Genomic DNA, 16,838 nt, shown 5'->3' with positions numbered 1-16,838 from the left:
AGGAAGATGCAGCTGCTGAGACTGGCTGCCTCTTTTCCTCTTCCCTCCTCCTATCCCTCCCTCCCCTCTCTCCCCTCCCTCCCTCAGTCCTCTCTATCCCGCACCGTCCCCTCACTCCTTCACTCATTACACTCACCCACTGTATAATTCCACAGCGCCGCACTGTCTCTGTATTATAACAGGAGAGCATCCTTAAATCCAAGTTAGTGGAGGAAATCCTCACGCACGCGCATACAAATACAATTGGTTTCTTTTCTTTTCTTTTTTTGTTGCACTTAACACAACGGTGCAAAATGCGCATACGCGCTGTAGTAAAGATGAATACTCGCAATGACCGAAAACGTGCTCATTTACCTACCTTACACCGTGCGTCCCTGAGAAAATTTAAGCGTAACGCTGGGTAGAATGACCGCCAGCATCACACGAATGTTTGTTCAACACTGTAACCATCACAAGCTGCTGTGGTAGGACACACACCGCGCACACTAAATCTTAACACAGGGAGTTGGGCTTTGCGCAGTGGCCGAAAAAAAAAAGCAAACCCCCGTGCCCAGACCGTCTGAAAGGGCCACGCAGGGAAGGTATATTTCTGTCTGTATTCCTCTTTGCGCAAAATGAATTCATAACCACAGTCTCAAGATTCATGGATGCTGAGTGGACTGAACAGCACACGAAAGGCGAAAGAAACAACCGAGTCCGCCGCGCCGGAGAGCACAGCCACCGGCGACCACACGCATTCATATTAGTAACCACAGGGAAACCACAGCACTGCGCACACAGCCAGCCAGTCAGTCAGCCAGCCAGCCCAGCCAGCCAGCCCCGTCCCGTCCCGTCTCCCCCTGTCCTGCAGCGGCTGTGTCGTGAGCCGCTGGAGGCAGAAATGCTGAAGTGTTTAATATCGGTATCATGTTAAAGGCACACAACTTATGTCAGCCTAGGAGTGCGTAAAAGTTATGCGCTGAATTTGCCTTTTTTCTTGTTACACAAGGAATTCCTTGCAGCAAAACCAGACCCCCCGCGCCACACTGCATGTGCTACATAATGTAATAACCTTACTATAAAATGCCTATAATGAAAAAATATATATGTAAAAATAGTTATGATTCATCGGATATCTCGCCTCGCATCGCCTGCAGAAGCATTAGACATAGAAGGAGCCGAACAAAGCTCACAAAGTGCCAAGACGCTTTTCGAGAATATACCTGGTGAAAAAGACCATATTAAGCCATCTCCCCTCCTCTGTCCCCTTTCGTCAAAATATTGTCTGCTGGCCTCTGGACCTGGCGATCAAGACCAAGTCCGACCCTGTTTACGTGCGCTGCTGGGGGAGAAGAAACCGGAGGGGGGTGGAGAGAAGGAGAGAGAGCAAGAGAGAGAGGGAGAGACTGCAATATCATTTGTGAATCCCTCTCACAGTGCTGCAGATAGGGGCTGCCAACACATGCGGCGCGTCTGCAGGTGAGGGAACAGGCTGAATATGCTGGACACACTGAGGAATTCAACCAATGTTTCCTAAAAACTGTGTCGGATTTACATTTTTTATATTTTTTATTTCCGTTTGATTTTTTTTTCTTCTTCTTCTGTTTAACACAACCCCCTGATTTTTCAGTCGTTTGTGCGTTGTGGAGTTGGATCGCAAAAGGAGAGAGAACTATATACTGTCTGCTGAATGCAAGTGACTTGGAGGAAGAGAGCTGAATAGGCAACCGGACAGGTAATTTCGCCTCATATTCACATCCTGAAGAACGGAGACTTGAAAGGCTCCGCACAGTCAATACTCGCCGTATGAGTTTGGAAACTGCGCGGGCATTTAAATGATCCTCTGACATATCTGGACATATCACCGGACAGAGGAATATTGCAGCCTCACCCAAAAAAGGAGATTCTAACCACAAACTGTGAGTAAAACGGCGCTACATGGACTGATTTTACTTTCTGGTGATATGATGTCCGGACTATAACGTGTTGGCTGTTACGCGCATGAAATTCAAATATTTTTGGCACAGTCCGGAGCGCACGGAGCCTCTCCGTTGTGTTTTTTGATAACGCTGCGTTTTTTTACTAAAACAAGAAAAGAGCAACTTACAATCCAGTGCTTGAGGAGGAAAAGCAGAGGAGAAAGGAAAGCCCGTGCACTTGCTGCTTTTCACTGCAGCAGGAGCGATGTAGGAAGTCGTCCGGAGGATGAAGTCTCACGCATCCCGAAACAGGGGGCTTTGCTCTTAATGAAAAAAAGATATTTTATTTCCACATTCGGACTTTCCTATAGTGATTAAATTCTTTTTTTTTGCGTGTGACATTTTTCAAATCTAAGTGGACATTTTCAGAGGGGAACAATGATGACTTCTGGTGCAGTGGACTATTTGTACTATTGCATGCTCATCCTGCAGCTTGTGCATCAGCCCGCTGCAAAGCAAGTGCTCCGGTACCGTTTGGCTGAGGAGGGACCCGCCGATGTCAGGGTAGGGAACGTAGCGGCCGACCTGGGCATTGTTGCCGGGTCCGGTGAGGTGACATTTACGCTCGAGTCCGGCTCTGATTTTTTCAAAATAGACAACATAACAGGTGAGCTCACCACCAATGAGAGAAGGATAGACCGTGAAAAATTACAGCAGTGCCAAATGATATTTGATGAAAATGAGTGTTTTATAGATTTTGAAGTGTCAGTGATTGGACCGGCACAGAGCTGGGTAGACCTCTTTGAGGGAAAAGTCATCATATTAGATATAAACGATAATACTCCGTCTTTCCCCTCCCCTGTCCTGACACTGTCTGTGGAGGAAAACAGACCCATTGGAACCCTTTATCTGTTGCCCACAGCCACAGACAGAGATTTTGGCAGAAATGGAATAGAGAGATATGAGCTTATTCAGGACAATGGGGAGAACTCAAGGCGCTCTTCTGGGGATTCATACTCAGGGAAGAGGAGATTTGAGGAAGGCGCGAGCAGGAGCAGCGTCTTTGAACTGCAAGTTGCTGACACCACTGATGGAGAGAAGCAGCCTCAACTCATCATTAAAGGGGCCCTTGATAGGGAACAGAGAGACTCCTATGAGCTCACCCTGCGTGTTAGGGATGGAGGAGATCCCCCTCGCTCCTCCCAGGCCATTCTGAGGGTGATGATCACTGATGTGAATGACAACAGCCCTCGGTTTGAGAAGAGTGTGTATGAAGCTGACCTACCAGAAAACAGCTCCCCTGGCGCCCCCATACTACAGCTCAAAGCGGCTGATGCAGACGTGGGGGTTAATGGTCAAATAGAATATGTGTTTGGGGCAGCCACAGAGTCAGTAAGGAGGCTGCTGAGGCTGGATGAGAGCACAGGGTGGCTGAGTGTGTTGCACCGCATTGACCGTGAAGAAGTGAGCCAACTGAGGTTCACGGTAATGGCCCGTGACCGAGGCCAGCCACCCAAAATGGACAAGGCCACCGTGGTGTTGAACATCAAGGATGAGAATGACAATGTGCCCGCTATTGAGATACGAAAAATTGGACGCATTTTCTTAAAAGACGGGATAGCCAATGTGGCTGAGGATGTGGTGGTGGACACACCCATTGCCCTAGTTCAGGTGTCAGACCGCGACCAGGGAGAAAATGGCATAGTAACCTGCACAGTGGTAGGGGATGTGCCCTTTCAGCTCAAACCAGCCAGTGAGATGGAGGGTGAGCAGAATAAAAAGAAATATTTCCTCCACACATCTGCACCGCTGGACTATGAGGCCATACAGGAATACAATGTGGTCATCGTGGCTGTGGACTCTGGAAGCCCCAGTCTGGCAAGTAATAACTCTCTTATCGTCAAAGTGGGCGACACTAACGACAACCCTCCTATCTTCAGCCAGAATGTAGTAGAGGTGTCATTTCCAGAAAACAATGCCCCTGGCGAGAGGGTGACAACAGTGGTGGCCATTGACGCAGATAGTGGGAAGAATGCTGAAATAGCCTATTCCCTAGACTCATCAGTGAATGGGATTTTCTCTATCGATGCAGACAGTGGAGACATCCGAGTAAACACCATTCTGGATAGAGAGCAAACAGAGCGCTATGAATTCAAAGTGATAGCCAAAGATAAGGGTATAAACACCCTACAGGGCTCTGCGACAGTGGTTGTCCTTGTGGCCGATAAGAATGACAACGAACCAAAGTTCATGCAGGATGTATTTACCTTCTATGTCAAAGAGAACCTTGAGCCAAACAGCCCAGTTGGCATGGTTACAGTCATTGATGCAGATAAAGGCCAAAATGCAGAGATGAGTCTTTTCATTGAGGAAGAAGAGGACATCTTTTCAATCGAGAATGACACTGGAACTATTTTCTCCACTCTGTCCTTTGACAGAGAGCAGAAAACTACATACACGTTCCGTGTCAAAGCTGTGGATGGGGGTGACCCACCCAGATCAGCCACTGCCACTGTTTCGCTCTTTGTCATGGATGAAAATGACAATGCACCAACAGTTACCTACCCAATAAACAGTTCCTACACTCTTCTTCCGCCCTCCAGTAACATCAGAACAGTAGTTAGAACTGTCATAGCCACTGATACCGACACCGGCATCAATGCAGACCTGAACTACAGCATCATTGGTGGAAACCCCTTCAAGCTGTTTGAGATTCATGGGGTCACTGGGGTCATTTCGCTGGTGGGGAAGCTGGAACAGAAGCATTATGGCCTCCATAGACTTGTGATCCAGGTGAATGACAGTGGGCTGCCTTCCCAAAGCACCACCACACTGGTTCATGTGTATGTTAATGAGACTCTGTCCAATTCCACAGTTGTGGAAGCCCAGGTGGCAAAGAGCCTGAGCACATCTCTCAATACCAACATTGCTGGTGACCCCAATTATGATCTAAGCAAACAGCGGCTAAGCATTGTAATCGGAGTAGTTTCGGGCATCATGACAGTTATTCTCATTATTCTTGTTGTCGTCATGGCCCGTTACTGCCGCCCCAAGAATAAGAATGGCTATGAGGCTGGCAAGAAGGATCATGAAGATTTCTTCACACCCCAGCAACACGACAAATCCAAGAAGCCCAAGAAAGATAAGAAGAAACAGAAATCCAAACAACCACTCTACAGTAGCATTGTCACCGTAGAGGCCTCCAAACCCAACGGCCAGCGCTATGACGGTGTCAACGAGAAGCTGTCGGACAGTCCTGGCATGGGCCGGTACCGCTCAGTCAATGGAGGGCCGGGGAGCCCAGATCTGGCCCGGCACTACAAGTCCAGTTCACCACTCCCTACTGTCCAGCTTCACCCACAATCACCAACAGCTGGTAAAAAGCACCAGGCAGTTCAAGACCTGCCCCCTGCCAATACCTTTGTTGGCACCGGAGATAACATTTCCCTTGGATCTGACCACTGCTCTGAATATAGCAGTCAAACTATCAACAAGTACAACAAACAGGTAAGAAGACACGTCTCCATGTTCTTTTTTTCCCTCCACTACTCTTAAATGTCTTCTGTTTCTTCCTCTTAGTGTTCTCTCTACCATAATGCTTTCTGACAGGGCTAGCCTCAGTAGTCTTGTTGCCTTTATGGTGCTAATGTGTGTCAAGTTAGCGGTATTGATCTGTTTTGGTTTGGAGTGCCATTCACATGTAATATTGAAACAGAAGAGAAAGGTTTAGATTAGCTTAGGAAAGGGTATTGTTACAACTCGACCAAACATGTCCAACTTTTTCACTTTTATCACGGCCTGTGTTGAGGTGCCTTTGCCGTCAAGGGTGTCACAACTACTAACCTTGGCCAATATGTGTCAGAGTGTTGTAGACAGCTCACATAAGGGTTTGGTTTGCAGTTATTTTATCCCAGAGGGGGGCATTGCAGGGGCTGGCTACACTCCCCTTAGCTATGTCAAGCCCTGCCCTGCCCTCTGTCTGTGACAAGGCTACCTTTTCTTCTTGTGAAAGGGGGGGAGAAAAAAAACAAAAGCGGACAGTATAGAAAGGTAGATTTAGGTTGAATGCAGCACAAACATGGCTTTGTAAGGTTTGTGAGTCAGTTTTACAGTCTCGGCTTAAGTAGGAACATCTGCCCAGGAGGTCATATTAACATTCCTCTGCACTTCAGGGTCTGCTTCAATTCATTGACCTAGCAGTGAAAAAGGACATTTTTATATCACCTCCCATATTGTGTCTGTTTCTTTTTGCTCCTTTATCCTTTTCCTCATATAAAAACGTCTGCCATCTTCTACTCGCTTTTCTTCCCTTCCCCTCTATTTTACCTCCAGCTAGTCTTACCTCCCGTCTGTTCTTGCTTTTCTGACTTTTTTTTCCTCTCAGTAACTGTTTTCTACCATTTGCAGTGCAGGAAAAGGGTGTAGGTGGCATGATGTGATATTTAAATTCTAGGAAATGCATGCTTTTATCAGTTCAGTCTTTATATTTTTTGGCTGTTTTTGCACTGTTAGGTGCAACAGCGGTGAAACAAAGTTAATACATTATGAAGTCGGCTGATTTGCGTTTACAGGAAAAAGAACACTATTTTTTTTGTGTGTTTTCTCTGGCAGTCTAATTAATTATTGATCTTTCTTTTACTTGGTGTCAGCAGCTACTCCTTTAGAATTCTGGAGTGCTGTACTCCCTCAGAACATAGCTGGATTGTTTCTGTTTTTGTTTTCCTCCTTCTCTTCCTCCACATATCTCTTGTTTCATGTTTTTATATTCTACGCCCACAGTCGCCTTTTCCCCCCTCAAATTCTTCTTTGGCCCTTTGTCGTACATCCTTACTTGCCTTGCATCCACCCATGCTGTCTGTTTTACCCCTGTATTCTTTTTCTCTCTCCGTTTTTCAGCCGTTGCCACATCATAACCCTTACAATGGTGCACTGTGCCTTGCCTTTTTTCTCGCAGTGGTTTCTTTTTTAATCTTCACTCTCATCTCTCTATATCCCACTTCCCCTCCCTCTTGCTGTTTCTCCTCTCAAATCATTTCACTCCCCTTTACTTCTCTCCCTTTTCTTCCCCTGCTCTGTCTCTAACAGCCTCTAATATGGTGTATTCACTGAGTTGCTTCCCAGAGTGTGAGGAGTGCTGTTGCTTTCGGATGTCTCCTGCATAATTAAAAGGGCACTCTATTTGCTGCTGCGGCAGCAGCATGTATTGTGTGTCACTATGCTCCACTTATATAATTATTTATTTACTCTCTACAATAATGCTGCGGTAACTTTTATGGACTGTGCATTTGTTATGATACAGTGTCTTGAACAAAACCAAATATGCACTGACCGTAATGCACACAGATAATTTTCTTCTGATTCTTTGGCATTTACTAGTTTGGATATTTAAATTGTAGAGAAAGTGTTTAGTCGCCTACTGGGTGATATCATTCATGTTTATTGTGTGGTGTAGCCTGTATTTAATATACAACAGAGAGCAGCTATTAAAATTGCCTTTTATATCCCATGGGCTCAGTAAATACTCTTTTACTTTAGGTACATTCAGTTGGGGTGAATAGGCCCAAATTAATGGCTACAAAAGAGAGCTAATTGAATAGAAGGTGTGCGCTCCTATTATGGCATTAAACAGCCACCTTTATATTAGATTAAGTAGCCGAGTGATGTGGTCATGCTCTTGATTTTAGGGACGCTGCATCTAAAAATATTCTGTTGTCAGGTAAAGGCCTCCACAGCTAAAGACATAATAAAACACTCAAGGACACTTATGTGCCTCAGTTAAGGGAAAATTTGGATCGGTGGTAGAAAATTATGACGTCACAGAATGAAGCAAGTCAGATGCGTGTGTGGGTTTCATTAGGAATATTCACTTGTGTATCCCTGTGGCAATTTAAATACCATTAACATTATATTGCTTTGAGAGGAGAAGGTATTACTCTTCTACATTCATGAGATTTATTCATATGACTGAGTTTATATTTAAATTGTTCCCCTTTTATCACATTTGGCCACAAATGAGGTTGAAACCCTTTAAGTTGTGTATAGTTAAGATTTATGGTAAGCTTTGGGTGTGTTTCCATCACACACAACACGCACATACACGCTGTCACCCACAAACCCTTCTCTTTTACCACTCCCTCTCTTTTTGTCCTTCTGTGGGAAGAGATAGAGACAGGCACAAGAAAGACGGCCCTGTTAGTGGTATAAAGAATGGTCCCTACTGTTTCACAGGGACTTGGGGTCGGGTGGAAAGATAGAGAGAAAGACAGGGAGGGGGAGAGAGAGAATAGTACTGACCATTGACTGTAATCTCTGAGGTATCGGGTTCCGTCTTACTCTATCCTTGCCTACCTAATCTTACGATAACTGCGCAGGTAACCTGCTCAGCAGGTAACTAGGCAACTGAGGGAGTTTATCGGTGAGGCTTGTCTTTCTTTTTAGCCAATCAGACATTTAAACAGTCATTAAGCTGAACTAACTGTGAGGGAGATGCCGGCATGTCACCCAGCAGCTGTTGAGGGCTTGAACAGGAGGGGCGACAGACCTGACATTTCATCTCTTCTTGTAAGTCCATTGATTGCGGCTTGTATAGTTCATATTTTTCCCCTGTCTTTTGCTGCATGTGCCTGCAGCACTATGCCACACTCCTTACATACCTGTGTCCAATCCTTACATCTGAAGGCTGATGAGTAGTGCATGCACTTAACAGAACACTTAACTTTATCACTTCTGGCAGTAGTTTCTGTTCTACCCTGTGCCAAAAAATAATGCTACGCAGCAGTAATGTGGTGAGGAATGAAATCACTTAGCCATCGAATTAGCACAAGCCATCAGCTTTTGTTTTATCATTGCACTTCAAAGAGCCACTCGTGCCCAGGTGGATCACTTTTAATCAGTGGTGAGCCAGAGCAGCTTGTATTCTCTTGCTCTCGCAGCGTAGCCCCTCAGGGTAGGTAAAGCCCCCTTCTATAAACTTATACCAGGTTATTTTGCCTCGGGGCTAATGCAGCAAGCATAACTGGACGTTGCCCTTAACCCGCCCCCAGTGCTCACCTCCCGTGCTCTGGCCAGCTGTTCTCCTGTGCCTTCTTGAGCTGCCACCTCTCCAGCACCAGCCGAATACGGCTGCGGAGCATCTGATTTGCATAGGGCAAATCCTCACCCTGCCGCACTCACGTAGGACAAACAATATCAACATGCAAATGGAGGTCACCTGAATGGTGTTTGTAGCCAAAACATAGGAAGTGATTGCCCTTCAGGCTCCAGGCAGATCAGGAAACCAATATGGAAATGTAGTACTTTGCCTCTGGCCGCATTTGTTTTAACCTACAAAATGTAGCTGCCTAAACACCTATGAAAAGCCACAACTGCCCTAATTGAGAACTTCAAAGCCCCAGTGACCCTGCAGTTTCAAGTGTCATCAGTTTTATACGAACGCCTGCATGTAAGATTCAGTCCGCATCGATGTGTTTTTTTTTTTTTTTTTTCTTCCATCACCACTTGTGTTTTGCAGGCACCAAACTCCCCTGTCGGCTCTCGCATGATTTTATCTGTGAAACCATTGAGGCAGTCAGTAACTCATTGAGCTCAATAAGGTAATTACTTGATAAGAGGCTCCACAGGAGCTTTAAAGTATTTGGCCATCCCCCCACCCCTCCCACGGTTGCTGATACAGGTCAGCTTATTGTTGAAGAAAGCAGCCGTAGCTCCGGAATTGTAAAACTTTCTCTTCATTAACATTAAATTTGAATGCGTTTACCTAGACAGTCAGTCGCAAAAGTCTCAGTTGTGAGACATGAGGTTACGTAGGTAATTAGTGGATTATCATATGAGAAGAATAAAATATATATATATAAAAAATTGTTATGGAAACTTCACAGAAATTCAGAATGCCAAAGGTGGGAGAAAAAAAAAGTTGAAAACAGAGGAAAAGACAATCTGGAAATCTTGTGTTTAGTAAAAAATGAGATGATGTGCAATAAGATGGTTTGTTTATTGCCACATTATTATTAGCACTTGTCCTTTGTGCGGTGCTGTGTACCCCCAACTGTGGCTAATTCTATCTAAATTGTTTTGGATCTATTATGGCTTAATTCAATCTATGGCTGCTCAGGCTTCTGTTGTTTATGTTCCGAGAGGAAAATGGAAGCAGTAACAGTGCACAGTAATACTCATGAAATTGCAGCGGGCAGCATTTTCTGGTATAATTTGGTTTGGTGATTTGAATGCATTCGCTCTAAAGCAATTACTAATCTAAGGATTAGACTTACCTGATACGCTGGCAGAAATGGTGGAGAATGAGAGAGAAAGTCAGAGAGAGATTTCTATAGCTGGTAGTGGCAGTGTGTGCTATATTCTTCTGTATAACGTGTTAATACTTTACTCATAGAGGAATCCATAGAACGTGTTGCTTCATTTGTATTTCTGTCTTCTTTTTCCATTCTTCTTTATCTCCCGGCTCTCTTCTCCGCGTACAATACATGTGCCAGTGCGCTCAGTTGTCTTCACATGAGAATAAATGCTCATGATCGAAGAAGCCCCGACTCATCCGCAACATTTGTCATGATAAGATGCCGAAAGACAGAGAAAGGAGGGAGCGAGGGGAAGAAACAGACAAGAAATTTAAGCCGCATGCCACCTTGATTGCTCTCCACGCCGCTGATTGTAAGTGGCAGTGTCGAGGATGCCACCTTCTTCTCGCCGCTTCTTTCAATTTGATGTCATCGAAAATGGAATTTCATTTCATACTCGGCAGCGATCACATTAGATAGGGCTCACCAGGATAAAGCCGATTCATATTTGCAGATTTGCCTTTCCTGTGGCACTATCAATCATTGCATACTCACCATATTGCAGACTTGTTTTTCACAGCAATTGTTAGGAGGAGTTTGTACAGTAAATTGACTTTTACAAGGCTCCCAAGGTCTATGATATGCTATGCTAGCCCTGTTGTTTTCTCTATAGCTGTCCTCTTGTATTGACTGCAGACGCTAGGACCGGCTAAATGAGAACATCACTTAGCTCGACTGCCGTACAACCCAGGGGAATAGTTCTCCGTCGACGAGCGGGATCACAACACGGATCAGACGTTAAGGCTTGTTGTTTGTGAGACTAATAGGCAAACAATAGTGTTTTGTTTACTGTGACACTGTACCTCATCAAAATTGCAAAAATGTCTGGCAGACTCAGTCCCATAATAATGTGACTTTGCTGTTGTTGTCGTGCAGAAAAAGGTCACAGGCCATTCGCTCTCTTGATGCTGATTCAAACAGGTGGCAGAGAGGCTCTTTGCATTCGTGATAATTTGCCAGATTCTCTGACTATCAAAGTTTCTGTTTAGTGTTTGTTTACGTGCCTCCTGCTCTCCGTTTCTTCCTCGCTGCGGAGGAAACATCGTGATGAATCAGATGAATCACTCCCCTGTCAGCGGCGCTCACATGGGTCCCAAGGTGTCAAGGGAACTGCCAGCAGGGCCCATGCCCCCCCTCCCTCACCTCCATCAGGGGGCGACGATTTAAACCCCATCCAGCACCAGCCATGTTGTCACACTCGGCCTTCATTGAAATGAGAATAAGAGCCATGAAAGCCAGACCCATTGATCCATAATTTACCCCTAAGTGCCACCTTTTGCTCTCGCAGCCAACTGTAAAGCTGCTCAGTGCAAAGTGAACTTGTTTATGAAGCAGAGCTGACAGGTGAAGAAAAAGACACTTTAACTGACAAGTAGTCTCTCCCGGACGGACACAGCGAGGATACCGGAGGTGGTAGGATGATGGGTAGGTGTGTGTGTGTGTGTGTCCGCAAAATGGTGTTGACAGGGGAAAAGTTAACAAGTTTAACAGTGTAATTGGAGCGTATTTAATAAGTACAACCTTCACCTGAGGTTCAGATTCACATTGATTTTTTTTTTTTTTAAGGCTGTGACATGCACCTGTTCTATCTCTATCTCCCATCTCTCTTCCCACACACTTCCTCCCGTCCTCTTTTGTATTGAGAAACTGCTGAAATATTAAGACGCGCTGAGATCTCCTGCCTGCGTAAGACACATTAAGAATAGTCATGGATAAATAATGCATCTGAAAACTTTGTGTTTTTTTTTTTTTTTCTTGTACAAAAGGATACAGCTTTTTATTAACAGGCTGCAGTCATACATATTTGCTAAGCAGCAGAGTATAATGGATATGACTTGACTTGGGAAGGGGAGGAATAGGACAGCTTGACTGCTTCTATTAGCCCTGTTTTGGTGCAGCTCCCACCATGTAGCCCCCAAATGAGATTATATGTGTATGAAACAGGAGGTAGAGCACTCACCGACCATCCATCAAAGCCTGGGGGGACCTGTGTGAAAGTTTGTGCATGTGTACTCAGCGGGTACACTCACTGTGTGGATGTGTGTGTGTGCATGTGTAAGGGTGTGATAAAGTGTGTGGGTGTACAGTATGACTGTGTGTGTGTGTGTGTGTGTGTGTGTATCTTGTGAGGGCTAGAGAAGAGAGCAAACGGGGCCTCCACAGTTCAGCCTCTCCATCATCCTGCACGCCAGGCACACGCGCGCAGGCGACATGCCTGAGAGGGTTTCAATATCCTGTGTGTGTGTGTGTGTGTTTGTGTGCCACTGCCGCTGTGTTTACCCAAGGAATGCAGTTCATTATATTTGTATGTGTGTCTGGTTATTACATATACTCTCTACACACATGCGTGCAGAGGCAGATGGAGCCTGTAGGCTAGAGCAATACTTTATTTTCACCTGCTAAAAACCCGCAACATGCTCGGGTAGTCTGGGCGGATGATGTGACATCACCTCTTGACTCTCAGTAACCATCCTCCAGCAAGGCACTTGGAGCTCCGTTGCCCCAGCTGAGCTAAGAATGACTAAGAATGTGTACTTTAACCTTATTCAATATAGACATGCACATAGCACCTGTATTAAACTTGTAGATGTGTGCAAAAAAAAAAAAAAAAAGAAGCTGAAATATTCATTAGCAAAGCACTTGCAGGGGCAGGAGAAGCCCCTGTATCGATGAGGCCTTACCTGGCAGAGAGCAGGCTATTAGCCAGCCCCGATAAATCTTGTCAGAGGCTGGAAGAGTCTGCCTGCCTGCTGAAGAATGAAGGTCACGGGGCAGCTGGAATTACGAGCGGCCTCGCAAGGTAGCTGCTATCAAATCAACTGAAATATGAAGTCCAGTCACCTTTTTTTTTTTTTTTTTTTTTTTTTTGAAAATGCAAATTTTTCAATTTGCCTTCTTTCTTGGTGTGTACTTTTCCTTCGCTTGCTCTTTTAGCTGTGCTGCATACAGAGATGTAGGATTAAATTAAAATGTGAATAAGCTACAGCATCGGTGTTAGTTTGCGATCACCATGAGGCAGATGTTGACAGATGTGCACTGACAGTATATGGGGGATAAACAGGAAGTTGAGACAAACATCGTTTGTTCTGTGCTGCAAATTGTTTATCTTTATAATATTTGATAATATTTAGAGCTGATATGATTACTTAATCAATTAGATTGAATATGAAAATTAGAACAAGTATAACTTTATTAGCAAAAATTGATCATACTTAGCCTGATGATACGTGACCCTCCGAAGAAAAATATGACTTTTAGACTAAATACTGGTTAAGAAACTTGTTATGATAAAAAAAAAAAAAGTTTTCTTCCGTAGTACAACTCTATATTATGCTGCCAGAATAAACTGTATAAGGTTTGACACATGCTGTATATTCCCATAGGCCTGCCCTGTTGGAAACTGCAATATAAAGTGGAGATGACTGTAATGCTGGCTTTAGTCAGACAAATTCTTCTGCGAATTGTGGAGCTCCAGACATTTAATATGGTTTCAGGTATTGATTTACGACACCTTACCTTACAGCCTGTTTTTTTGTTTTTTAAAGATTTTTTTTTTTTTTTTTAGCATTTATGCCTTTATTGGATGGTGGGCAGTGAGGAGGCAGACAGGAAGCAAGGGGAGAGGGAGATGGGTATGGGTAAGGGTACCCGGCAGGAATCGAGCATTGGATGCTGCGGTTGAGTGTCATGTGCGGTATTCGGTTACTGGGATGCTCCTCTATAGCCTGTTTATCTAGTTTCAGTTTCACCTTTTACTCTTTTTTTTTTCCCCCCTCGCAGTATCTGAGGAGATGGAGTCCTCTTTATTTCTCCCTCTCCCTCCCCAGCAACAATGTTCTTAGTAACAACTACAAATAGTCAATCAAACTGGCCACTGGCGAAGAACACGTCGGCCATTTTTTGTGAATGAGCACTCAGGTGCTTGAATAATAGCATGTTCTCAGCTATGGCTTTTACTCAGTTTGCTGCAATTATGGACGGAGAGAAACGGGAGGAAGGGGGGGTTGTAATCAAGACTGAAAGACTGGTCTTTGACATGCTTCATTTACCCTGACTTGGTCCAATGCAACACTTGGGACACAATAGCCAATTGTAAATTACAGAGTGGATTCAGTGGTGAGAAGTGCCTTGAGGGGGAGCTAGCCCACAGAGGCGGGGAAAATAGGGAACGTTGTTACATTTGTTGCAGTTCGGTTCTAGGTTGATGAGGTCTGGGATTGGGGGAAAGGCAGGGATATCAATCAAAATGACATGTCCGGGGGCGGTAAAATGATTAGAATAATGGTAAACAAACCTGCTTAAACACAAGCAGGTTTTTCATATTTTACCTCAACTTTATTTCAAACCCAGCCTTTGCTTAATAAGCTTCACTTAACGTCAGATTCATCACATTTAATCTGTCCGTAATGATATATTAATAACAGACTTCATTGGATGGAGGCAAACTGCTGGGAACATAAGTGCATAAAGGAAGCCTATCACAGAGTGAAGAGCTCTTATGAACTGGTGACATGAGGGGAGCTCATAGCGACTTTGACAAGCAGCTAAGTGCCTACATGGGTGACATTTACGAGTGTGTCGTGGAGATCCCCAGCCGGACTCGGAGAGGGAAGACAGTTACTTTCTGTTTAATCACCATCAGAATTCTGCGGGTGCTGCGGCAAATGTTTGAGTAGTGCAGATTACTTTCCCCCATGAAGCCAATTGCGGGCCATCGTTTGATGTCAACGCAAATGTGCTTAACATGCAAACCCTTCTTACCTCCCTTTCCTTCCTCTGCACATTTGAAAGATTTACGTCTGGGTGTGTGCATGTGTGTGTCTACTCTTTTGAATCTCTTTGAATAAGCTTTTCTTTGCCGAGGCAGCCTCTTCTCTCAGTGAATTGGGGACATGACATGACAATTGGAGACCTTGTAATTTATGTTTAAAATGCCAGCGTTATCTGTGCCAGCATGATTTTGTTTGAACAAGAAGGCATACTGGCGAGGGTCCTCAGTCGCTGTTTAAACCGTATGCCTGTGTTTGCTCAGGAATCCTTGGTGGGCTATCCATTGTTACTATGGCAATATACCTCCCCCACACTCTCCCCCATCCACTGCAACTTCTCCCATGGCTATATGCCTGGAGTTTTTTTTTTTTTAAAAAAAAGGTTTTCACTGCTCTCTCATCTTGCTTGTACCCAGTAATTCAGACACATCGCTGCCAAAAGCGGAGCTTAGGGGCAACGTCCTCCCCAAAAAAAAAAAGTCACGGTATTCTAACAACATTGGCCCAGAGTTGGATGAGGCGTGGGAACGTCATGTTCCACTAAACTCTTTTGATAAAGCCACCTGGGGATGTGGAGAGCATTTCAAAGATAAAGGTCCCCGAACACTAAATTGGCAGCGGTAGCTTTACTACAATGGGCTCATCTCTTCCGTGTGTCACAGCTCCTCAGGGACCCGTAATTTACAGCCCACCCCACTTTGAGTTCTTGATTCATGAGATCAAATTAGACAGTGAGAGAACATCAGTGACTGCACAAGACTTTGCTCTTTAACTCAAGGCCAGTATTTTGGCATCACCTCAAGCTTGGTTCAGTTGCCCGGTTAACCATTTCCTCTTCCCGCCTGGAAAACATGGCATTGTGAAACTTGAATAAAAAGCCTCCGAATACAATATTGAGCATCATATTCCTTGAGCCATGAAAGAAAAATGAGCTTGATGCAGTTAAATAAAAGGATTTAAAAGAGATTTGAGTCACACGTGCACTCCTTTGGTGAAAAGACATGCTTCGCAAGGTCAAGTCTATTATTGATGTGATGTGCCACGTAGGAATCTGGTGTTTTCAAATATTCCAGAGTATCAAATAGCCATGAATCTTAAAGACAGATGAAACAAGTCCTCTATATTTCATCCCATATCTGAAGAGCATGACGGCTGAATAGCAATGAATTCATTCATACAGATTAAAGGAACTGGTGTCAGGGATCAAAAAGGAGGAATGTTGAATAAATACAGTAAATGCCTATGCATAAGGAATAGACCCAATGACCAAGTGCGCGTGTGCCTAGATTTGAAAGCAGCGAAATGTAAAGCCCTCCTATCATATTTAAAATATTTAAAAGGTACGCAGGCAACCAATCAGCCCCGCAGCTTAAAACTAGGATCTTGATTGACAGGAATGAACTCCGAGAAGTGTGTGTTTGTGTCGCCGCGTGCGAATGTGTGTGTGCAAAATCTAACTCGAGAGCGTCTCTTCACTCTAATGACTCTTGGCACGCATGTGGCCTAATGAAGTGGGGCTTCTCTTGCGTGATGACATGAATGTGACTGATTGTAAGTTGCCGCAGTAATGCCCTGGAGACTGCCTGAGGTGACTTAACATGTTAACTGTGAGTATTTACACACCTTTATGATAATAAACACTTACCTTTTTTGTTTTTTTTTACCCTTGCATTTCCTCATCTAAGAGAATTAGGTCACGCCCTTATGCGGTATTAACAGGTAGGATTCCAAATGTCATGCTCAAGGATATCAATTCTTCCTACAAGTTTTAATCAAACATAAAATGTTAACCTAGCATATATGAAGTAGAATCAAGTGAGCTT

General features: G+C 44.4%; 1 protein-coding gene across 2 annotated transcripts in view; it reads left to right on the top strand.

Annotated features, from left to right (window-relative positions):
• The first annotated feature begins 1,099 nt into the window (after positions 1-1,099).
• The window catches only part of pcdh7b (protocadherin 7b), a 112,590-nt gene continuing 96,851 nt past the window's right edge, over positions 1,100-16,838 (top strand). Inside the window, exon 1 of one of the 2 annotated variants that reach the window (XM_067579603.1) lies at positions 1,100-5,405. In XM_067579603.1, coding sequence (XP_067435704.1) covers positions 2,337-5,405 — 3,069 coding nt within the window. In that variant the 5' untranslated portion in view covers positions 1,100-2,336. The remainder of the gene's footprint in view (positions 5,406-16,838) is intronic. The other variant, XM_067579602.1, reaches the window with a different exon arrangement.

This window comes from Thunnus thynnus, chromosome 22, assembly GCF_963924715.1.
Source record: "Thunnus thynnus chromosome 22, fThuThy2.1, whole genome shotgun sequence".
Taxonomy (NCBI): Eukaryota; Metazoa; Chordata; class Actinopteri; order Scombriformes; family Scombridae; genus Thunnus; species Thunnus thynnus.
This window is presented reverse-complemented; position numbering and strand designations above follow the sequence as displayed.